We start from the raw sequence: 25287 nt of genomic DNA on the forward strand, positions 1-25287 counted from the left end.
CCACGATTCTTTTGGGCAACGCATCCCCAAGTTTCGATGGCCCGACCCAGGCACGCATCACACGACATGCGCACCAGCGTTGTACTCACATCTATTGGCGTCACGAGCTGGTGTGTCCTCTGGTCTGCTTGGCGCGCATATTTCGCAATAAGGTAGGAATGTGATGAGCCCCACAGGAATTTCCGCATCGGCCCCTTGCTGAACCAATCGGGATGCCTATCGGCAGCTCATTTCATGCTTACGTCCGACCCACATGCAAAACCCGATTGACCCCACCAAGCCTAAAGGCATTACCCACATCTGACCCACCGGGTTCCCCACTTCATAGTCTGCTTTTTACTACATTGTGGGCGCTTATGCGCTTACTCTGCGGTTGAGGTGTGTCGCCGTTGTCTCCGCGAAAGCTCGAGTCACAAACGACCCCAGTGTCATCTGCCAACCAGCATTTCTCAGGAGGAGGTCGTTTGGTTTATGGTGTTCATCATCATCATCATCATCATCATCATCATCATCATCATCATCATCATCATCATCATCATCATCATCATCATCATCATCAGCCTAACTATACCCAGTGCAGGGTGAAGGCCTCTCCCATATTTCTCCACTTAACCCGGTTCTGTGCTAGCTGCATCCTCTTGACCGCTGCGAACTTCTTAACCTCATCCGCCCATTTAACTTTCTGCCGCCCCCTGCTATGCTTTCCTTCCCTTGGAATCCAGTTTGTTACCCTAAGCGACCATTGGTTATCCTCTCTTCGCACTACATCTCCTGCCCATGCCCATTTCTTCTTCTTAATTTCCACTAGTATGTCGGTATCCTGAGTTATTTCTCTAACCCACTCTGCATGCTTCCTATCTCTTAGTGTTACCCCTACCATTTTTCGTTCCATAGCCCTCTCGGTTGTCCTCATGTGTTATGGTGTTAACGTCCGAAAACTACTCGATCTCAAAAGCAGAGAAAGAGCAACTGCGTCTGCGGCGTTATTTTGTCGCATTTTAAGGCGAAGTTGTTTAATTGCTTATACTCTCGTCCGCTGAAGATGTCATACTTTGCGGTCACTCTGGGTCATGTGATGCCACCAAAGGTGACTGCCACCAGGGGCAAGGTGGGCCACCTTGGTCCCAAGTCCCCCAAAGGGGGACGTATTAAGGCGTTGCGTGGGAGGCGCGGTAGCTTGCAGTTGACATGGCCGAGCACTAACTGGACTTAAGGCTTCCTGACACTACGTTTGGCAGGAACTCGGGCCTCTCCTTTCACATGAGAGGATCATATCAGAATCACCCTCCCTAGACCCTTGCATTCACGTTATCCCCAGGCCACGCAGGCACGTTCATACGGCTCGGTTAAAACGGGGCTCTATATGTTGGCTGGTAGCTTAAGCTATCGCGTCATACCGATCCGGGAGTCCGTGCGGCGCTTTTCATTTGGCGCTTCCTTGAACGCTGCTCCCATAGTGTGCAGATGCAGTAAAACCAGGAATTAGCGAAGTCTCAAACAAACGATTTCGCATTATCGCCCTTTAGTGGTCCAATGTGTCATATAATTTTTATTTCTTCTTCTGAGAAAATCACTTTATCTTGCAGATACGCAAAAAGCAGCATCTGTGAAATTTTGTGTCTCAGTATATCCCAAAAGTGCATGAACTGCAGCACTCAACTTTAGCATTCGAGAGTGTTGTAATTATTCCTAGCATGTCGTCGTCGGCGGCTGTCCATCGGCTTTGGTGCTGTGAGCAAAAAATCGTTAATATGGCGTTGGCGGCTGACATGGATGAGCAGTGACAAGACGTAGGATTGCCTGACATTGCGTTTGGAACAAGCTGCCAACTCGGTGCTCTCCTTCCAAATGAGAAGAGGATATCAGTGTCAGCTTGCCCGGACCATTACATTCACCTTAAACCTAGCCCTCGCAGGCAAGTAGAGGGGGCTTTATATGAAAGCTAGTAGCGTACGCTACCGTGCCATATCCTTAAAGGCAGAGCATAAGTTTCAACCGATATGTTTGTATGACTCACAAGGATGCATTTATGCTCGTCGTAATTGTGAAATGACAAATGTTTGGTAAGGCATTCTTTTTCTCAATTCGCCCCTCAATGCAGACGCGTCAATCGGAGCGGCAAAAGGTGCGTGGAGAGCTGAGTCTACCGAGATAGCCACTGGTCTCGACTGCTTCAAAAAGCTTATTAAGGTAAGGTTACGTAAATGAGCAGGTAAACTGGAACTTATTGTTATAACTTTAACTGCTACAACAGCATTTGTTTCGCATTGCAGACAGCTTAAAATATATATTTTTTATTTTTCTTTTGGCAAGCATAATTTTTCTTTTGGAAGCCATACCGCGCAACAGGGAAGAGACAAATGCACTAGCAAAATTTAAAAAAAATACCAGCGAAACTCGTATTACACACTTGAATGCTGAGCTAACACCTTGATTTGTTAAAAGAATAACAAGACGACGGAAGTTGGTTTTTACTTGCAGCTATAAGCGAGGGGTTGCTTAGAATACAATGCATTGATTTGCATTCACAGCACAGCACAGACAAAATTATCGCCATTGAATATGTTCAAAATAACATGGATCGACCCATCTGTATGAACGGATCGTAACCCTTTGAAACTGGGCTGTGGCGCTGTTCACCATGCTCGACTTTTTTGCTTGAATGTTGTTATTAAAATGTCCACTATTTAAAAAAAAAGCAAAAGTGAATTCAGTCGAGGGGAAAGTGACCGTCATTGTTATATATGCTGTACGAAAATCAAAAAGCATAGGCACCAAAATCACAGCGCCTATAGCTAAATTTGTGCATACCAGTTACTATCACCAAAACCTAATGTACTAGCGGTCCATTTAATACATGCCCTTCTTCTTGAGTTACATTTTGTAGATAGTATCAGCGGAATGATACCTGCGTTACACATTCTGTCAGAAATGTAGTTAGAACTGCGTGCTCCTTAGCTACTTGATATTTAATAACATTATTGCATTTATATATAATATATATGGAGAAATCCACACAAAAATTTCCTATGGTCAGCTATAGAAAATCTTTTGTATGGTGGGTAATAGAAGTTTGGCCCAAATATCTATAGCCGCTTCTATGGCTGCCTTCAGGTTTTACTATAGTCACTTCTATAGAAGTCTTTAACCTGTTCTATGGACTTACCCAGGTAGCACAGAATGTGGGGCCCCAGTAGGTCCGATGTAGGCAAGTGGGGCTGGGGCAACCATCATAAAACCTGCATCGGTCCCCGATGGGGCAAATGTGGGCAAGCCCCATTTGGGCTTGCCCCTGCTCCTCCTGCATGGGTCCCATAGCGGCGTTTCTTGGGCTAATGCAGAGCACATTCCTGCATCCAGACCACAAGGGTCCCTTGCCGGGTATTTGAGGGCAATCCAACCTAAATGTGGGCTTTTTATGGGAAAGCCCTCATAGATCCGAAGTGAGGCCGCCCCCATTAAATCTTTGTGGGACCAACATCGGCCGTAGTGGGGCAAGAAAACGGACATACCCACATGCTGCCCAAATCGGCCCCTTGTAGGTTACTTGAGGGCAGGTGAAATATGAATAAGGGCTCAATTTGGGCAAGCCCTCGTGAAGCCCAAATGAGGCAGCCTTACCTAAACCGCTTTAGGTCCCACATAGGCTGTAATGGGGCTGGAAGGCGGGCGTGCCCGCATGGTACCAAAATCGGTCCTTTGTGGGGCTTTGAAGGCCCGCGCAACAGCAGGTGGGCTCTAGGTTCAAAAACAACGTCCAGCCCAATTGGGGCTGCCCACATAAAAATGCTTTATATCCCACATGGGCCGTAATGGGGCTGGAAGGCGGGAGGGCCCGCATGATACCAAAATTGGTCCCTTGTGGGGAATTTGAAGGCACGTGCAATAGCAAGTGGGCTTTAGGTTCAAAACCAACACCCAGCCCAATTGGGGCTGCCCACACAAAACCGCTGTAGGTCCCACATCGGCCGTAATGGGGCTAGATGGAGTGCGTGCAATTGCGTAATCATTGTTTCCAACTTTTATTTGCATTAGATGTTGCCCTAAATTACTATTATAGATGATTTGTATAACAGTTGTGGCCATGTTTAGTCGATTAGAAATTTACATGGCTTTAGTTCTCGCGCTCGTGCAAATTGCTCTACATATACTAAAACAAACTGATTGCTAACTGTTGCCTCTTATGTGGTTGCTTTGGACAGCCTGCAACTCGCAGTACAATATTACTGTTCAGAACACACATCTCCATAGCCTGAACAAGATGTACATGAAGTCATTTCGGCTAGATGAAAGTTATGAATTATTGTAAAATTTAATATTGTGGCTGTTTAGAAAGTGCAGACATTTATAAAGTAATTACTTAATTATGTGCCTAAATATTGATTGGGAAAACTTGGACTAGGGCTTTCCATCAATTTCCTACGTCGGACCCCTATGAGAATAATGTGGGCAAGCCCAAGTGCGGCTAGCGCTATAGAACCCGCATTGGTCCTATGTCATTTTCTGAGGGGCTAACTGAAATAAAAAAAAAATGTTCCTCCAAAGCGGCTGCCCAAATCGGTCCAAAGTAGGACCATCGCGGGGAGTTCGCGGGATGTGCCCTTTTAACAATGCCGGAAAAATGTGGGCAGCCCCGCAAGGGCTGCCTGCATCGGCCCCTAGTGGGGCCAATTGGGGCTTTGTCGACAGCCCGCTTCGGGCCTACGTCGGCCCCTCTTGCAGCACCCACATTGAGCCCACCGGGGCTGTCCTGCATTGCCTACATCGGGCCCACCGGGGCCCACCCTTCATAGCCCACTTTGTGCTACCTGGGTATGGCTCCCTATTTACTGCAGTCTTTAGCATTTCTTATGGTCAGGAATGAACTTTTATGGTCAGCTATAGAAAATTCTTTGTATCCCAGGTAGCACAAAGTGGGCTATGAAGGGTGGGCCCCGGTGGGTCCGATGTAGGCAATGCAGGACAGCCCCGGTGGGCTCAATGTGGGTGCTGCAAGAGGGGCCGACGTAGGGCCGAAGGGGGCTGTCGACAAAGCCCCAATGGGCCCCACTAGGGGCCGATGCAGGCAGCCGTTGCTTGGCTGCCCACATTTTTCCCGCATTGCCAAAACGTCAGTTCTCGCTAACTCCCCCCGATGGTCCTACATTGGACCGATTTGGGCAGCCGCTTTGGAGGAATATTTTTTTTATTTCAGTTAGCCCCTCAGATAATGACATAGGACCAATGCGGGTTCTATAGCGCTAGCCGCACTTGGGCTTGCCCACATTATTCTCATAAGGGTCCGACGCAGGAAATTGATGGAAACTCTTACCCCAGTTTTCCCAATCAATATTTATGCACATAATTAATTACATATCTGCGCTTTCTAAACAGCCACAATATTAAATTTTACAATAATTCGTAACATAATTATAGCCTAAATGACATCATGTAGATATTTCTCAGGCTATGGAGATGTGTGCTTTGAACAGTAATATTGTGCAGAGTGTTGCAGGCTGTCCAAAGCAACCACATAAGAGGCAACAGTTAGCAATCAGTTTGTTTTAGTATTTGTAGCGCAATTTGCATGAGCGCGAGAACTAAAGCTATGTAAATTTCTAATCGAGTAAGCATGGCAACAACTGTTATACAAATCATCTATAATAGTAATTTAGAGCAACATCTAATGCAAATAAAGGTTGGAAACAATGCTTACGCAATCGCACGCACGCCTTCTAGCCCCATTACGGCTGATGTGGGACCTACAGCGGTTTTGAGTGGGCAGCCCCAATTGGGCTGGGTGTTGGTTTTGAACCTAAAGCCCACTTGCTGTTGCACGTGTCTTCAAATTCCCCACAAGGGACCAATTTTGGTATCATGCGGGCCCTCCCGCCTTCCAGCCCCATTACAGCCCATGTGGGATATAAAGCAGTTTTATGTTGGCAGCCCCAATTGGGCTGGACGTTGTTTTTGAACTTAGAGCCCACCTACTGTTGCACGGGCCTTCAAAGTCCCCACAAAGGACCGATTTTGGTACCATGCGGGCACGCCCGCCTTCCAGCCCCATTACAGCCTATGTGGGACCTAAAGCGGTTTAGCTAAGGCTGCCTCATTTGGGCTTTACGAGGGCTTGCCAAAATTGAGCCCTTATTCATATTTCACCTGCCCTCAAGTAACCTACAAGGGGCCGATTGGGGCAGCATGTGGGTATGTCCGTTTTCTTGCCCCACTACGGCCGATGCTGGTCCCACAAAGATTTAATGGGGGTGGCCTCATTTCGGATCTATGAGGGCTTTCCCACAAAAAGCCCACATTTAGGTTGAATTGCCCTCAAATATCCGGCAAGGGACCCTTGTGGTCTGGATGCAGGAATGTGCTCTGCATTAGCCCAAGAAACACCGCTATGGGACCCATGCAGGAGGAGCAGGGGCAAGCCCAAATGGGGCTTGCCCACTTTTGCCCCACCGGGGACCGATGCAGGTTTTATGATGGTTGCCCCAGTCCCACTTGCCTACATCGGACCTACTGGGGCCCCATATTCTCTGCTACCTGGGATGGTCGGCTACAGATATTTGGCCCAAAAAGCTATAGCCGTTCTTATGGTAGTCTTTAGGTTTTTCTATAATCTATGTCATTAAAATCTTTAACCTATTTTATAGACATATGGCTCCCTATGTACTGCAGTCTTTAGCATTTTCTATGGTCGCATACAAACTTTTATGGCCAGCTGTAGAAAGTCCTGTGTGTTGTCGGCTATAGATATTTGGCCAAAAAGCTATAGCCTGCTAAAGAAATCTATAACCTATGGACTCATTCTGGTGTCCTAATTTAGGTATTTGGAGTCTTTAGCATTTTCTATGGTCAACTATGGAAAATTCGCGCGCGCGTGTATGTATCTAAGTGCGTGCGTGTGTTTGTGTATGCGCAAGTGTGTATGTGCATGCGTGTCATGCTCTATATCTTCGGTTTTATTTTCAATTCAATGAGTAAATAACTGAAAAATTGGCCAGCAGTCTCCACGACTAAAACCATTATGGGTCGGAAGTAATCACTGCAGGCGTACTTCCATGCGGTTATAGTGCTCCCACCAGTTATTCCAAGATGTGACAATCCTTTTGTCGTACAGCGTTGTAGTTGATGACATACGGTTCGTTGTTGCATACAGCACACAAGTCTTAATCAAGCTAGAGTACAAGTCAGCGCGAGAGATTCGAACCGACGATATATGTACTTCCTTATAAGGGTGTACGCCTACTGGTCTATAGCTTTGGTATATACAATATTCTATAGCCAGCTAAAACAGGTTATATGACTTGCAGTCAGTAGCTTTAGGAGCATTGACATTTCTATAGAAGACTAAAGATAACTGTATGGCTACTAGTCTATAGCTTCGAGAGCATGCACTTTTCTATAGCCAGGTAAAGCAGCTTATATGACTTGAAGTCTGTAGCTTTAGAGGCATTGATATTTCTATAGACAGCTAAAGATAACTGTATGACTACTAGTCTATAGCTTTAGGAGCATACACTGTTCCATAGCCAGCTAAGCAGCTTATATGGCTTGTAGTCTGTGGCTTTAGAGACATTCACAATTCTATAGACCACTAAAGGTAACTGTATGACTATACCCCTTCATGGACCACTGCCTTGTCGTGGCGGAGGAGCTTGCGAAACTCAATGGAGTCGTGAGCTCTGCTGTGTAGGGCCACCCAAGATGGACAGGCCACGGCAGAGAGTTCTGAAAAAATGTGATTCACTGGAGAAGGTAATGGCAACCCACTCCAGTATTTCCTGCCAAGAAAACCCTATGGCCAGCCACAATACCATTAATGATATCGCGCCGGAAGATGAACCCACCACGTTGGAAGGCGTCCCACATGTTACTGGGGATGAACAAAGGGCGATTCCTAGTAGCTCCAGGACGAATGAAGTGGCTGGGCTAAAGCCAAAAGGACGCTCAGTTGTGGATGTGTCGGGAAGCGACCGGAAAGTCCGATGTTGCAAGGAGATATATCACATAGCAACATGGAATGTAAGATCTATGACACAAGGTGAACTGGATGTCGTCAAGCGAGAAATGGACAGATTGAACATTAATATCTTGGGTATCAGCGAGCTCAAGTGGGCCAGAATGGGAGAATTTAACTCCGGCGACCATTGCCTTTCATTGCGGGCACGAATCCAAGAGAAGGAATGGGGTCACTCTCATAGTAAACAGAAGAATGGGCAAAGCAGTGCTAGGCTACAACCCCAAAAACGACCGAATGATTTCACTTCGGATCCAAGGTCACCCTTTCAACATAAGTTATCCAAGTCTATGCACCGACCACTACTGCTCAAGAAGCTGACGTTGAGAGATTTTATGCGGACCTACAATGCCTTTTAGACCGCACCCCATCATCAGACGTCGTTTTTCTCATAGGAGACTGGAATCCTAAGGTCCGGAGTAAAGAAATATCCGGAATTATAGGCAAGTTCGGTCTTGGCGAGCCAAATGAAGCTGGGCAGAGGCCTGTAGAGTTTTGTCAAGAAAACAACCTGACCATAGCGAGTACTCATTTTCAACAGCACAAGAGGCGCCTCTACACATGGACTTCACCGGGCGGTCTGTACAGGAATCAGATCGATAATATTCTTTGCCGGCAGAGATGGAGAAGCGCTATACAAGCAGTAAAAACAAGGCCTGGGGCCGATTGTGGCACCGACCATCAGCTTCTTGTTGCCAAAATTCAGCTTCGATTGAGGAAAACGCAGAAAACTAGGTCTTCCAGGTATGATCTGGATCAAATTCCATTAGAATATGCTGTGGAAGTGAGGAATCGATTTCAAGAATTAGATCTAGAAGACAGAGAGGCCGAAGAGATGTGGACTGATGTTCGTGATATAATGCAAGTTGCTACTAAGGTAGTTCCAAACCAAAAGAAATGCAAGAAAGCAAACTGGTTAACTGAAGAGGCTTTGCAAATAGCTGAGGAAAGGAGGATGGCAAAAGTTTTGGGGGAAAGAGAAAGATACAAGGTTCTCATGCGGATTTTCAGAAAATTGCAAGGAGAGATAACAATGCCTTCCTGAACCTACAATGCCAAGCAGTTCTGCATAAGACAATCAAAAGATATCAAAGGAAGCTTCTGTGCTAAGCTGGGCGTGTTAAAAGACAAACGAGGCAAGGACCTCACTGAAGACTCAGAGATAAAGAGGAGGTGGCAGGAATACAGAGAAGAACTGTACAAGAAGGACCCGAATGTGCAAACCCAACATAGACGGTTGTGATTACTGATCTCGAGCCGGGCGTCCTGAAGAGTGAAGTTGAATGGGCCTTAGCTAGCCTTGCTAAGAACAAAGCTAGCAGAATTGATGGCATTCCAGCTCAGTTGCTTCAAAACCTTTACCATGACGCTGTTAACATTCTGCATACATTATGTCAGAAGATTTGAACAACCCTGCAGTGGCCACAGGATTGGAGGAGGTCAGTTTACATCCCCATTCCAAAGAAAGGCAGTACAAAAGATTGTTCCAACTATCGCACGATCGCGCTTATTTCGCATGCTAGCAAGGTGATGTTGAAAATCCTGCAAGGTAGGCTGCAGCAGTATGTGGATCGGGAGCTTCCGGACGTGCAAGCTAGGTTTCGCAAGGGCAGAGGAACTAGAGACCAAATTGTTAACCTTCGCTGGAGCATGGAAAAAGCAAGAGAGTTCCAGAAACCCATCTACTTCTGCTTTATTTATTATGCGAAAGCGTTTGACTGCGTAGATCACAGCAGATTGTGGCAAGCACTCCAAGAGATGGGAGTTCCAATTCACCTCATATGTCTCCTCAGGAACCTGTATGAAGGGCAAGAGGCCACAGTCAGAACTGGGAAAGGTCTTACTGATTGGTTTACGATTGAGAAAGGAGTGACGCAAGGCCGCATACTGTCGCCCTGCCTATTTAACCTATATGCAGAGTGCATCATGAGGAAGGCCGGTCTGGACGAGTCTTCAGCTGGAGTGAAGATTGCTGGAAAACGTATCAACAACCTTAGATATGCGTATGATACCACTTTAATGGCAGAAAGTGAAGTGGAACTCGAGACTTCTGATGCGAGGACAAGAAGAGAGTAAGAAGTTTGGGCTTAAACTGAACATTAAAAAGACAAAGATCATGGCGTCTTGCCCTATCAAGTCCTGGAGCATCAATGGACAAGAAGTGGAAGCTGTGACCGATTTTCTGTTCTTGGGCTCCAAGATTACCTCGGAAGGAGACTGCAGCCATGAAATTAGGATACACCTGCTTCTGGGAAAGAGCAATGGTTAGCCCTGACCGCCTAGTAGAGAGGAGAGACATTAGTCTGCCAACCAAGATCCGTATAACTCGTGCTATGGTCTTTCCAGTTGTGATGGATGGATGCGAGAGTTGGACTGTGAAAAAGGCTGACCGCCGAAGAATTGACGCATTTGAATTGTGGTGCTGGCGAAGACTCTTGAGAGTTCCTTGGATTACCAGAAGATCAAATCAGTGGATATTGCTGACCATAAACCCTGACTGCTCATTGGAGGGTCAAATTCTAAAGTTAAAACTCAGCTACTTTGGTCATCTGATGAGAAGAGAGAAGTGGCTGGAGAAAGATTTGATGTTGGGAAAGGTTGAGGGTCGCCGGAGAAGGGGTAGGCAGCGAAAGCGATGGTTAGATGGCATCCTCGAGGCACTGCAGATGAAGTTATGTGATGTTAGGTAGATAGTGAGAGACCGGAAAGTGTGGCGTGACATGGTCCATAGGGTCACGAAGAGTCGGACACGACTGAACGACTGAACTGAACTGAACTGAGTAGTCTATAGCTTCTTCAGGAACATACACTTTTCTATAACGAGCTAAAGCAGCTTATATGACCTGTAGTCTGTAGCTTTAGAGGCATTCAAATTTTAGTAGACATCTAAAGATAGCATCAAGAGCATAATCTTTTCTATAGCTTGTTAAAACGGATTCTATGGCTTGCAGTCTGTAGCTTTAGAGGAGTTCAAATTTCTATAGGCAGCTAAATATAACTCTATGAATAAAAGTCTAGCTTCATGGACATATGGTTCTCTATAGTTAGCTAAAGAGATTTTGTATGGTCCAGAAGCTAAAGACAAAGTGGTATAGAATTTTCTATATCTGGCTATAAATATTTCAATGGCACTTTATAGCCGACTATAAAAGTCCATAGATAGACATAGCTGACCATAAACGTTTCCATTGAAGTACATAGACCATTTTTGTATGGGAACAGATTGCTTGATATACTGTTGTTCAGAAAGTAAACCTAAGAATCCTTTGCAATGCTTTGCCGACGCTTAATATTTGTTTGAAACAGCAAACCATGCACGAAGCAGAATCCGAGGCTATCAGCCCCGCAAGAAGCAGTCAGCAGGTCACATGTCAATGACCCTATAAAAAGGCCGCTGCTTCAATAAACATACGTTCAGTCCCATACTGGCGTCCGGCTGATACACGGCGGTTTAGAAGCTCAAACTATGCGCAAACCAGAATCCGAGGTGGTCTGAGAGGCCTGTGAAGGGTGGTTTGGGCTCAAAAGAAACTCGACACTGCCTAAAGGTTGAAAAACCAGAAAGGCATTCCAAGTTAATTTCTCATGATATGTGCTAAACGTAATAAATACAGCCCACCAACGTCATAGATCCCATCAAGAAGATTTCAGTGAGGATAGGCTTCTAAAATACCTGCGAAAATATTACGAAAAATGTACTTAATACTTTCGAAAACTTTTTTTTTGATATGCTGCAAAGTTGCAATGCAAAGTTGAAAATATTTTGTTTTTACTGTGGGTAAAGGGGTAAATTTTGCCTAATTTCTCGAAAACGACACATATTATGTAATACACTTTTGATAAACTAGCAGTCGCTGCTGTGACGAAGTTATAGAAATAGTGCTTGATATACAAGAACAAGTAAGATATTGTAACCGCTGAGCTGCAGAGCGCTTCATACGTTAAGGCTACAGCGTCTGCTGGAGTGTTAAGAATAAAAATGGACAGACTGGCCTTTCTTGCTTCATTCTACAGACTTCACTTTGCTCTTAGCAATTACGGCGCCGTACCCGTAAGAAATCTAGCATCAGAGGTATAAGAACTATGTTTTGTGTTGTTGAGATATGACAGTAGACGTTTGAAGGTTACCTAACAGAAGCAAACTACGGTGAACTATGTTCTGAAATGTCAAACTTTCTAGGGTGCATAAAAGGGAGAGAAGAAAGTGATAATTTTAATTAATAAAATTTCCTTGTTTTAAATCTGTGCGGTTGACATAAGACCGCGGTAATTAAGACGTTTTTTAAGTGATAGCCGATATATAATTCCTTGAGAAGGGTTACAGTATCCTAAGAGAATGATATGCAAGATGTCAGATATGCACAACTAGTAATAATTTAGTTTGCTTTGAAGCAGGCTGTATGTACACGTTTGTTCCTGTGGTAGGCTACATCAAGACATGTTGTAGATGGCGCGTATGCAACCAACCACAAGCAACTTCATCGGCGCGTCTGCCTAGCGCCGCTTCTCGTGTTTGATATTTGTATCACTTAGAATATGCTCGAATGTTATAGCTTGAACGAATTTAGTGCACCGTTCAACCCATTGGCCGGTGAAAAATATCATGCAACCGCGTAATTATTTGAACTGCTTTATGATATAAGAGAACGTTATAAAGAACATGCACATTTAAAGTCGTGTACAAAATGACAGCTTTATTATTTAGGCCTATGATAAATGATAAATCACCCTCTATGCAGCTTATGACGCAAAGTGGCTCCATATAGCATTTAAAGACGAATAATCCGATTGGCCCACATTAGGAAATTTTTATATATAACGAACTTTCCGTGACCATGGGAAAGCAGCTGTAGTAGCTTGTGCATGAACGCAAGCATCACATAAATAGCCTTAGCGGACAATCCTTTTATTTTTGAAAACTATTTCGTCGTACACAGGGTGCCTTTCATAGCAATGCAAGAAGACAGTGTGATCAAATGAGAATGGCGCGCCAGCCGGCCCGCTTGCCACATTCTAAATGGACAATGCCTGGTGCCTGTGCTCGTGGTCATTAGATATTCAATTCACGATTCCTCTCAAATTCATAGATTTGGCACTTGGTTACCTTCGTATTGGCACTTGGTTACCAAGTTTCAACTTCGCTTCTGCCTATACAAGATTTTCTATAAATCGTAAAAGGGGTTGGTTGAATACGTTGCATTCATTTGGATTAACAGCACTGCTAACAAAGTTACCGCCATTGAGTTTGTTCAAAATGACATTTCTAACCATTTGAAACAGGTCGGTGGCGCTGTTCAACATTCTGGAAGTTTTTGTCTGGAATGTTATTAAAATGTCAACTATTAAAAAAAAGAAAACGTTGGATAGAAGTCTGTCTGATCAGGAAATTAAGAAGGTTGCTATCTATCACCATCAATCTATCACCATCGGGACGTCTCCTCCTCCGCCAGAAGGAACGTCGCCCAGAATGCGCTTCACGCAGAATCCCCTGATCGGCCTCTTACGTAGGAGAAACGAAGTAAATGGGGAACTTCGCAGTGAGAATGATGCAACACAGAGCTTATGTCCCTCAAATGCACAGTCGGTGCAGCGCCGTAACCGAACACAGCGAAGCACGCGAAAACAAAATTGACTTCGCGGAACTATTGTACTTGAACCAGAAGCTAACCCCCACTGGAGTTAACACCCCTAGAATCGACGAATTTTTCTAGTCGAGTCATCGCACATTCACCAAACATGAGGGGTATCAGTCGCTTCCCGAGGACCCTTCCCTTTTTTACATTCAGTTTTCCATCCATTGATCCGTAGGTTGTCCACAAGGGGGCTTAAAAAGTCAAGCTGCCTCGCCCGCAGGCACATCGTACAGGATGGACTGAGCCGGTTCCGAAACGTCGTTTTTTTTTTCTGTTAGGAACTTGGTTGGCGTGATTCACCTTTATCTTAATACTATTTTAGCGCCCCGGGTCGCAGAGAAGCCGGTGTCGGCAATGTGGTGGTAGCGCGAAAACCAGAAGAAAGTGAAGAAAAAATGTTTTGCGGAAACCTAGGAGTCGATCACGATTCCTTCGCTGTGCGAGGAGAGTGCGGAACCGCTCCGCCATACCTTTTTTTTCCTTATTGCCGACTTCAAAACCGTAATTTACGCACAAAGAATATTACGCGACAAACACACAATATGGGTTAAAAACCGCACGAGCTCGGGCTCTATGATCTATTAAACTTTAGGCATGTGTAGGAACGCTTCCTATTTTTCGGAAGCCACTCAGGCACTTGGTATTGTGTCATGAAAGCACGAATAACGCTATAGCAATGAATTCTCGAACATACTGCCCTATTTTATTCGCATCAATGTCTGCAAGCCTGAAAGCCATTTATCGCCAAGGTCAGTTCAGGCCCAATAATATGATCATGTCCAGAGGTAGCCAATCATCATCTTCATTTGGTAAAAATATAATTTCGAATTCATCCTCAGGGAAGTCATTTATTGAAAAAACTTCGCAGAAAAAAGGTATTCAATAGTCTAAGAAAACGGTGATTTCCCCATGGTACAAAAGGAACTTCAAAAAGAAAGTATTTGCTCCCCCTAGTACAGCCATATTTTTCACTCGTTTAGGGATTGCATTTCATTGACCTGCACTGTATACCTACCTGTACGATGGGATCGGGAGTTTCACAGTTGATAAACATTCAAACGAAAATCGGGAGTGCCTCGACGATGTTCTGGTATTCCTCGAGGCTCGCCCACAAGGAAGAGGAATCGAGTAGCTACTCCCCTGGCTCTTATGAACAATTGTTGACTTTCCCGAGAAGTGGCCATGTTTTATAGACCGCTTTCGCGACGAAGATGAAAATAACCTCGAACCGGAGCGCGCAGATTCACTCCTCTCTGGTATGTGCGGACGCGGGGATAGCAGCGCGGTACTAGGACATTCTATACAGTAAACGCCCGCGCTACGCATTCTTTTGCACACAAAGCATCTTGAATAGCCGGAAAATGTCTAATATCCTCAGCTCATAAAAAGGCGGTGCGCTATTTTTAGTTCTTTTTATATTCTGTACGCTTTTTACATACCCCATCCTGTCCTTTCTTCTTTTCGTCACTTTATTTCCTTCCCCTCACTGTTACTTTATTCCGCGGCTGGCCTCAGCTCAACTGTCGCAGCTAGCAAAATCGTTTTTCCTTCACTGTGTTGCTCGTATTAACAAAAAACTGACCACCAAAACGAAAGAGGTAACAGAAGATATAACGGACAGTGGCGGTATGCATGCGTGTCGCTGTGCGCTATTCTAGTTGAAACTATTTGAATCGGGCGAAGGTGAGCGGCCTGCGAATTTCAAACACCAACCCAAAATGTTTTGCCTTAGCAGCCAAATGCTTGCGAGCTCCGAACGCTATGTTTGTAGAGAAGGGACAGGAAAACTGAATGCTCTTGCAACAAGCAGCCGTTCAACATGCGGATGACAGCATTTGAGTCGAAAGTTGCGAGATTCCGTCTGCCAAAGAACTAATTCGGTGCAGTGACCTGAGGTTATAGAAAGTATGAAAGAATATGCATGTGTCGCGGAATGTGGTCATGGGAATTTGGTCATAGAAGCTATTTCCTAATTTAAGCAAATTGTGTAACAAAATTTGGCCCAAATGAGCCATTCATAAACTCTGCTTTCGCTGCGCTCATTCTGGAACCGTATTCTATAAAGATAAAATATCCATTTTCAGTTTCCTGTGTTCGGATATCAGCATGACGGCAGCATGAGACAAACGCAGCTGCCTTGCGGCCAGTCACGATTACTGCTCCCACCGTCAATGGCAGTCATCGTCACTCGCCGCATCTCGCGGCAAACTTGTGGTTGAGATCTTCACGCAATGCTGAAATCCGATCGCAAGATAGTCAATGCAGCGGAAGCTTGAACGCCCGGACATTGTCACCGAATAACATTGAGTTAGAATACAGTGCATGGGCCCTTATGAATAGGGCCCCGGTGGTGGTGTGAGAAATTCATGCAGTAGCCGTTCAAGCATAAAATGTCGTGAAATGGCTACGGTCGTTTGCTTTCGCTGAGGTCATTATGGGACAATATTCCATAACGATCAATTGTCTATATTCTGTTCCATACTCCGGATGTCAACATGACGGCCGTAACTGCGAGCAGTTACGGCAGTGGATCCAGATATGCCATGCCCTGACGACGTCGTGCTCCAGGAGCCTCCCATCTGATGTTGGGCTTTTGTAGTCTCCCCCACAGGGCAAATGTATCGAGTAGCTTTCTCTCTGGGTGGCTTTTAACACACTTTTGAATAATTGCTCTTTCAAAACAGGGGCCAGGTTCTTAATGTTCGCAGTACATCACTGGATGCTGAGATGATGCGGCCCGCTGCGAGAAGCCTCGTTCACAGATCTGACTGTTTAGCAAAGTAGACTCCCCCACAAAGCATAATATCAGGTAGACCACATTGTTTCGCATAAGAGTGCGGCTGTTGTTCACAGCGACGGTAAAGTTTACCATATTGTGCATCTTGGAAATCCACCCTGGTGCACAGCTGCTCTTTTACCTATTTTTTTGATTACGATCGACCGATTACATTCATATAACCATTTCCCGTTTCTTTTTTGCTCTGACGTATATGTGCCCTACGGCTGCTTGATACAAAAGTGCGCTTTCTCTGAAGATGCTCTGGGTTACACCTAGCCGTGTGCACGTAGAGCTGGAACCATTCAACCGGATCATCTAAGTATGAAAGGCCAGTTCCAGCTGATGGTCGCACGATTTCGAGGCAGCATTACAAAAAAATTTCATTTTATTAGCTTGGGGGCGTGCTGGACTTAAGGTACAGGTTTTTTTTCCCTCGGTTCTTAAATTCAGTACACATGGTCATTTAAGCACAAATGGTCAGGTCTAGAAATCTCATGAAATTGTTCGCAGAAAACTTCATGCGTCGCAGTTATTTGTTCAAGACAATCACAAAAAAACAAACTTCTGTGCATATCGCCACAATAGGACAGTTCTTGAGCGTTGGTGAAAACGCTGAAAGTAATCCGCATATTTTAAAATTTCTGCGACAATAGATCCTTCGCACCTGCATAGAGCTACAAAATATCACTCAAAGGAGCAACGCATCGTCTGTTTTTCTGACTCACGATACTGCTTTCTCGATGCTGCATAAGTGCGCATGAGGTATGTTACATACATTTTGATAAACGTGCCCGCAGAAAACCAAATCATTTTTTTTTAAATTACGTGTCTATTCAGTTCGTAATACCGGCCTGCATAGCCCTGCATGCGGAATTTAATAATAAAGTCGTTAATATCAAGTCACTATGCTGACATGTTAGCCTCATTTCCTTAAGGAACTTGATGACCTGGCGAAACAAATTGTGCTTTAAGAACCTCGCACTCGATTTATGCGATATCCCTTTTCGGATCTACTACGCGCAGAAGACCAATAGGCTTTGAGTTTTTGCGGCGCAGAAAGTTCCAAACCTACCTTTTCGGCCTTGTCTATACATTTTGCAAGCTAGTGAAAGTTCATCGCGCTGCACAGCCATTATGTGCGTAATATGCAGTGTTAAAATATGATCCCACTGAAAAAAGAGGAGCCCTCATGGCCCCAGCATGGCTCGTGCAGATCTGAACAAGGCAGCACGGGGAGACTTACAGGTTTCATACCGACATTTGCTTATAACAATAAACTAGGAATCATGTCCATGCAAGATGGTTGTGGGTAAACATTAAGAGTGTGCCATTATTGAGAATAGTAACGTATATATATTTAAATCTATTTGCCTTCACATATCGCAGTTATCTGTAGACCTGCGCTTACATTTTGCATTACGAAGCATCCAATTGTCCGCCACTGATACTGTAGTATCTACGTGTTGGGCTTTAGAAAATAACCTAAGAATAAATTTTGTTTCTTTAATTTTTTTCTTCCTTTCATTTTAGTCGCCTACGAACACAAGTGGCGCATTCCAGATCTTGGTCGACAGCCTGGCACTGCCAATCGCCTACTACGTAAGATATTTTTATTGTTTTCATGAAGTAAATATATGAAATACGGCCCCGCAAACAGAAGCGTTGCTCACTTGCCTTGCTTGTTCCTTTCGATAGGTAATGAAGGACATCGCATATTCTGCCGAATCACCAAGGTACTTCGCCTGGGATTTGATAGGCCTGCCTAAAAATGACACTCAGTCGTAGTTTTCAAGCCAAACGTTATCGTAGGCATGCAAAGCGCATTATTTTCTAATCTTCCGGACTAGTTTTATGTGTGGAAAGTGTCCACTGAAGCTTACGCACAGTCGCGAGGAAAAAAGATTAGTACCTGTGACGGATAATGAGATCGTCGGAATAACAATAAGTAGCGCTGCGTTTGACAAAGCGGCTGATAATTAGAGCATCTCACCGTTCACATTATTCAGTACAAAGTAAAGCCATCGTTGCGCGCGATGATCAAGTCAGAAATATGTTATGGTTGGTTTGTGGGGTTTAACGTCCCAAAGCAACTCTGGCTATGAGAGATGCCGTAGTGGAGGACTCCGGAAATTTCGACCACCTGGGGTTCTTTAACGTGCACTGACATCGCACAGCACTCGGGCGCTTTGCTTTTCGCCTCCAACGAAAAGCGGCCGTCGAGGCCGGGATTCGATCCCGCATCCTTGGGAACAGTAGTCGAGCGCCGTAACCACTGCGCCACCTCGGCGGGGAAAATTTGTTATGTTGTACAGCCACGCGTGCCTACTAGCGAATGTAAGCTCCGGGGAAAAAAAACTTCCACAAACCACATTGCCGATTGCAGGGATGCTGCATATTTACTAAGTACCTCTGACACAGGGCTTGCTTATGTACCTCGACTAGCTTACCAATTTCAAAATGTGACAAGAATGAGCAAAATACTGAAACCGTAGCAGTTCTAGCGCTTTTAGGTTACTGTTGCTGAGGCACTAACACAACCGCGGACAGTTAGTTGAGCCGCCTTTCTTTTTTGCCTGGTGCATCAATGCATCTCCACGTGTTGACTATATTATGGTCATGCTAAGCTATCAGCGGAAACAGTTAATAAGGCACGAGAATCTTGGAAGAAATCTCGTAGATATAAACATCTCAATAATAATTGCACAATAAACGTCTAAAAGAATTAAGCATTTCAAAATTCATTTCTGCATAATCTTCAAGTGTAAAATAATTACCAATGCGCGATCAAGAAAGAAATTTGCCTATAATGCGCGTCGGCTGTGATATTAAAAATATTTTACCGCTTGTAGGCAGTATTGCCACCTCATATTATGAACAGATGTTCTGTTCAGGTTGACAGCACATGAAAATATTTTGTAGCCCTCTCTCATCTATGAATCTGACATTATTTTCTTGCCTTAACAAGCCAAAGGCTTTTCATGCATGCTGGCTATGCCTTTACTTTAGCCAGAGAGAATGTTCACTGAGAAATAATTCTTATAAGCGGTTACATGGCGGAATGCTCAAGCAATTATTCAAATGTAGTTGCGAGCCGAAGTATTATAAGCTACTTGTGAGGTTTATCAGGCTTCATGAATTACGCGGACATTATGCGGACCTTTTATTACTAAATATGTGAAGTGTTATCAAATCTATATGTTAAACCTACAGTCAAAAGTTGTAACTTAATGTTTTTTTACATTTTACGTCTTGTTTTTATTTTTTCTCGAACACACAGGCTAGTTACCTTATATGTGACTCCCACATCCAGTGTATCAATGAAGGGTTTTACGGGATATCTAGGTTTTACCAACCAAACATTTCAACCTAACTTCTTTTGTCGATAGCCAGTAAAATTGGATGAGGTTTAGTAATTTTATGCAGATCTATATATCATATACATGTTTTCCCAATAAACAGGGATAGAGAAAAAGATTTGTGGCACTCTAACTTCGTCATTCAACTTGACCCAATGACCACCGCTCAACAAACACTTTCGACCAGTGACCTGCGCCTTCTAAAAGAATGAAGTTTTGTAGCGAAAGCTGAACTAGGCCAGTCAGCGGGGCGTTTCGGAGAAGCGTCGCTACTGACTACCGGACATGTGCCTTAGCCATGGCAACTAGTTGGTCCAAGCCACAGAAGGTAAGAAGGGAAGAAAGAAGAGGGAGGATGAGAAGCTGGCCAAATGGAGCAAGAAGTTTCGAAAGACGCCGGGAAGACTGGCCGAATCGCCAATAACATCATTCCGTTGCGTAGCGTAGCTTAACCGAGTTGAGACCCTAGCAGGTTTTGATTACTGTTACCATTAATTCGCAGGTGTACAGGACCACGCTAAACCATGCTTCATGGGATGTGGGACAACAGGCCAGGGTAGCCTTGATACCGATGTTCACAGAAGGACAGTACTTCTTCATTCAAGCGGCACAGGTAACGTTCTTTCAATCAGTCTCTTGAATTCTTCCGCATTATTTGAAATCATAAAAGAAAAAGTGCGCAAATGTGTCGGTAAATGCCAAGTAAACCAAACGCACTTCTTAATACAACGGTAAAACTCAGCCCCTGTTGCATCTGTTGGTGGTTATTATTTCGCTTGGTCTGGATTGCGTGGCCGGCTACATGAATGGCCTGTCCCTTCATACATACTGAAGAAGGACGGTCCACCGTCCGAAACTGTTGGAATAAAATAGATAATCGGGAAAGTTGTGTGACATCCTGTTTTATATATATATATATATATATATATATATATATATATATATATATAGAACGCGCTGCAAAATGAGGCACTTCGAAAACGAAACAGGACGGAAACCTTCATTTTCGTTTACTGTTTTATGACGGAGAAAGACTTCAAGGGATGTGAAAATTTCCATGAAACAATCTACGTAGGTAACTCAGAAAGTTTGAAATACATGACATGTTGTATCGCTTTTTCTCCAGTGAAAGAAATAGTGGAATATAATTCAATATAGGCGCGAATTAAAAATATAAAAGAAAATTCACAAGCTCCAAATTTATGGGTAATAGCCTGTATAATGTAAAAGAAAGCTTCACGAGAACTTGTGTTACAGGTTCCTCTGCCCTATAGGCAAATCGCGGGCTTTCAGTGATGGGGGTTAAAGAAAGTCAAGTGTCCGTAAAAGGTACTAAAGAACAAAAACCGTAACAGCTATTTTTAAAGAGATATGCAATCTGCGCCTTATTGTCTTATCCTGACAGCTATGTTGGCGAACTGATAGCGAAATATTATATGAACACAAATTACATTTCAATGAAAAGCACTTCTACTGAATGTATTAAATGACTACAAACCGCAGTCTATGGGTAGTATACGGATTCAATATTTACTTCTAAATCTCAAATTTTCATTTGTTACCTGGCATATTCCGAGGTAGACTATCTCGTTGTCATATTAGGTAATGCTTCCTCTGGCTCTTGACGCGCATTGCGATTACCGTCAGGCTCACCATTTGCAGTCTCCAGAAGAGAAAGCGGTCGAATCTTCTTTAAAAAAAGCCTAATACTACGAGATTAATTTACAGTACTACGATGTGTAGTCAATAGTTTGCCACGTGCAAGCTCTGACACTTAGACGGCAATCATTATGTGCAAAAGGTTTATATTGACGTGGCCAATTCTTTCACAGCGAAAGCACGTGTTGCCAAATACGAAGCAGAATAAGTGTAAAATGAATCTCAACAAATCTTGACACGCGTGTTCACACCATAGATAATGAAGACACGCACAGGGATAATAACAATTACCATATAGTTGTGGCGAGGTTCAAACAGGTGGACGCCACGTTGCATATTTCTGGTACCTCTGTATTTCTCGCACAATGCGCATTATTTTCCCCTAAGAACAGTTTCGAAAGTTAGATTAGGGAAACAGCGGCATGGCCACCGAAACGAGCGCTGGGCGGCGCGGGAGAAGTCGCGAGAGGACAGAAAGAAGAGATTGGGGGGGGGGGGGGCAAAGCTTAGAGAGCAGCAAAATAAGCAGTGAAGCTGATTCTGACAGCAACACTAGCAAAAATGGCAAAACGGCGCGTCAACGAAAGCCAACCCACAAAGGCAATAAGCTCAACAGCGTAGACGTCAATCAAAGCATGGAAAGGATCAATTCTATCGTGAATAGCAGGAAACGTCCAATGGAGGCCAGCTTTAGAAGCGATGTTTGACGGCAGCATTTTATAGAATAGACTTTGAACTGCACGCGTATGGTACAATATCCATAGCCAGCACATGCGCTCTTCGAAGGACATTCGTAATGTCCAGTATGTGAACGCATCTAGCCACTATAATACAAACTTGTTTTGTGTGGTACACAGATATAAAATATCACAATATAGCAGCTCAGAATCTGTTCCGAGAGCTTGGCATCCAGCCCGCTTCCCTTGCTGTGCATTTACGCGGTATTCCAACAAAGAAAATTTTCTTCATCATTCCAGCTTAACACGTTACAATATCGGCTGTGACATGGGGAGGTAGATTATACAGATATTAAAAGAATGAAAGCAAAGAATAATCAGGCACTGTGCTTATCTGCTAGGAGTATACAGCACTGCCACTTCTTGTTATAGAATAAATTGACAGGAAAATATTTTTTTGCCACTCATATTCTTTGAGAATTTGACCTCATGCGATATTTAAAGTATCTAAATTAGCTTTCTTAATATCGGCCAAATTCAGCCAGTACAATAATGAGTATGTTCCGAGGGTATGCCAGTATTTAAATACACTCTGGTGCCATGACACGCGAATTGAATCGGCAAATGCTGAATATTCCCGGCTAGATGTGAGAAACAGCAATGATTGTCAAGAATGTCATCAAGCAAATAATATAACTGGCACATTCGTCATAATTCCTGGCACCTGCACTTTACTCTCCGAAATGCACAAACATAACTAGAGCATATTTACGCTTCTCTAACCCACACGTATACCCTTACGACGGCAGGGAAGCTTTACATGCTTTCTTCAGCAAAATGTGCATTGCAAGCCATTCGCATGAAGTATTTTTACCCGAAGATATCTCTTACCGTTTTTTATTCCTAAATTTAATTTCATTTTAATTATATAACAACCTCTGCGTGCTACCTGTGGCAGCCGGTTACTGTGTGATGTGTGCGGACACCAGGCGGTTGATATATCTACAGCCCTCCTCGGAGGCGTGCCTCATAGAGGGAGTTAATTTAGGACGTTAAGACCTGTAAGCTAAACTAAACCAACAATTTTGGACACCCTAATAATTCTACTCGAGCATAAATACGAAAATCAAAGCGGTTACATTTTCCTGAACACTCATTTCGTATCTGTGAAAACTTCCCTGGCCTCAGAAATTTCGTTCCGCAGAAAACCACCCCACCTGTTCGAAGGTGCCAGTATCGAGAACGAGCTAAAGGTGACATCATCTGTAGGCGCACTAAACTTTACCTCAAGGCCATTTACTAACTCTAGACAAGACTGGTACGTGCGCCTTGTCTTGTGTTAGCGAATTGTCTTGAGTTAAAGTTCAGCGCCCCTACATGATGATGGAAAACCAACTAGCCGCCATTACAGCATTGCTTGCGATAAAGGTAACAACAATTTTTGTTACATGCCTCGCTCCGCTACCGACGTGATGCACCTTTCTTGCAGGGTACATAAATGGTTAGCGTGTCTGTGGCAACAGCAGTGGAGTTTGCCAGCATAGTGATAACCTTTCAGGGGCCACAACGTATCTGAACACTCGTGGCGGTTCAATTGGTGATGGGTTATTCTCGAATGCAGTTCTTAGAAAGATTGCATATTGCTGCTTGTTGCACAATAGTTGAAAGTAGAAATATTGCTGTGCATAACGTTGCTCCCCGCCGTGGTGGCGCCGTGATTAGGGCGTTCGACTATTATGCCCGAGAATGCGGAATCGAATAATAGCTTCGGTAGCCGCTTTTCAGTGGAGGCGAAAAGCTAGGTGCCCGTGTGCTGAGCGATATCACTGCACTTTAAAGATTCCCATGTGGTCGAACGTTTTGACGCCCTGCACTACGGCGTCTCTCATAGCGTGTGACATTTTGCGACGTTAAACACCAAAACCGAACCAAACATAATTTTGCTGGTACTGAATTTTGTGTCAGACAAACCACGGGGAATTCATTCTCTTTGCAGACCCGATGTGAGTACATGGATACCAACCCAAACATCAGGTATACCCAGTCCCTCAGTGGAGCGACTCCTTCTGAGAAGTAGGAAGCCTTTTTATACTTCATTTAGCTTGTTGTGACTGCGACGCATTTGATTTTGACTTCCTTTTACAGCGTTTTTCTTTCATTCATTCGGCATTGCAGCTAAAACAATTATCGACCATTTTACGCCGCATAGACGGCATATTATACTTCATATAATTATTGTTTGTCAAACTTACCGAATCTAAGAATATTTTAGGAGCGGCCGGAAAATGTGTTGAGGATATTAAAATTCATTTTTTTACCCAAACACCTTCATTTTTAAATACACGTTCAGAACTTCAGGCTGTAAATTTGTGGACTAAACGGTCGTCTATCTGCTTAATAGGCACGCACTTCGCTAGGTGCTTAAAAATTAAGATTGTATTATCTATAATATATCTATTTATCATACTTCACAATTTTGCCAATTTAGAGAAGTTTTGGAAGCCGCCTTCGTCTTTTTAATTCACGTTTGGACCCAATTCTATGACTGTGAATATTTGCTCCAGAATTTGCCTTCGGATGGAAGTTCCCCGGTTATCAGATACCGTTGTGTTACCTATGTATTGTGCACTCTGCGCCTACCTGTATACAGGACCTTTCTATTCATCTACAGCATAAAACGCCAACACCTGTCGGTCCTATCTACGAGTTATAATAACATCCCTGTTGCAGTTGGTGGTTCGCAGTCGACATTACCGAGAACTGATTTGTCAGCGCAGTTGCGTCACTTCGTGGCACCATGCAAGCGTATAAGGAAGCAAATAGCAATTTAAACAGCTGACTTGAGATGGGTATCGAGCCCCGGAAGAGTGCACATTGATCAATGCAGCTTCTGAAATGCGGCGGCACGCTCGCGTGGGTTCATTAGGCGGGAATGTGCGTATAAATTATGTTTCGTATAAACCAGTGCCTTACAATCATATGTTAGGAGAAATAGAAGGGATGATAGAGGCCAAAATGTAGGGACGTGTGATTAAAGGAGTAATGTTGTCTCGCATATAAAGTGCCAGCTTACCATATTTTCCTGTCCAGTAGGTGCGAAGTAATGTAGACAAAATGGTTAACGATTAAAAACAATTAAACTGGTCGCAAAGCACATGTATTGAAACGAGTGTGCGAA

The 25287-nt window shown here is 44.0% G+C and overlaps 1 protein-coding gene across 1 annotated transcript in view; it reads left to right on the plus strand.

Moving 5' to 3' along the window:
- The first annotated feature begins 1042 nt into the window (after positions 1 to 1042).
- LOC146194978 (uncharacterized) overlaps positions 1043 to 25287 on the plus strand; it is a 31723-nt gene continuing 7478 nt past the window's right edge. The window contains exons 1-5 of the mRNA XM_084596688.1: positions 1043 to 1160; positions 2102 to 2190; positions 17948 to 18016; positions 20276 to 20386; positions 24106 to 24182. Of these exons, the coding sequence (XP_084452814.1) occupies positions 1043 to 1160; positions 2102 to 2190; positions 17948 to 18016; positions 20276 to 20386; positions 24106 to 24182 (464 nt within the window). The remainder of the gene's footprint in view (positions 1161 to 2101; positions 2191 to 17947; positions 18017 to 20275; positions 20387 to 24105; positions 24183 to 25287) is intronic.

This window comes from Amblyomma maculatum, chromosome 3, assembly GCF_055883805.1.
Source record: "Amblyomma maculatum isolate TAMU_Amacu chromosome 3, ASM5588380v1, whole genome shotgun sequence".
Lineage (NCBI taxonomy): Eukaryota > Metazoa > Arthropoda > Arachnida > Ixodida > Ixodidae > Amblyomma > Amblyomma maculatum.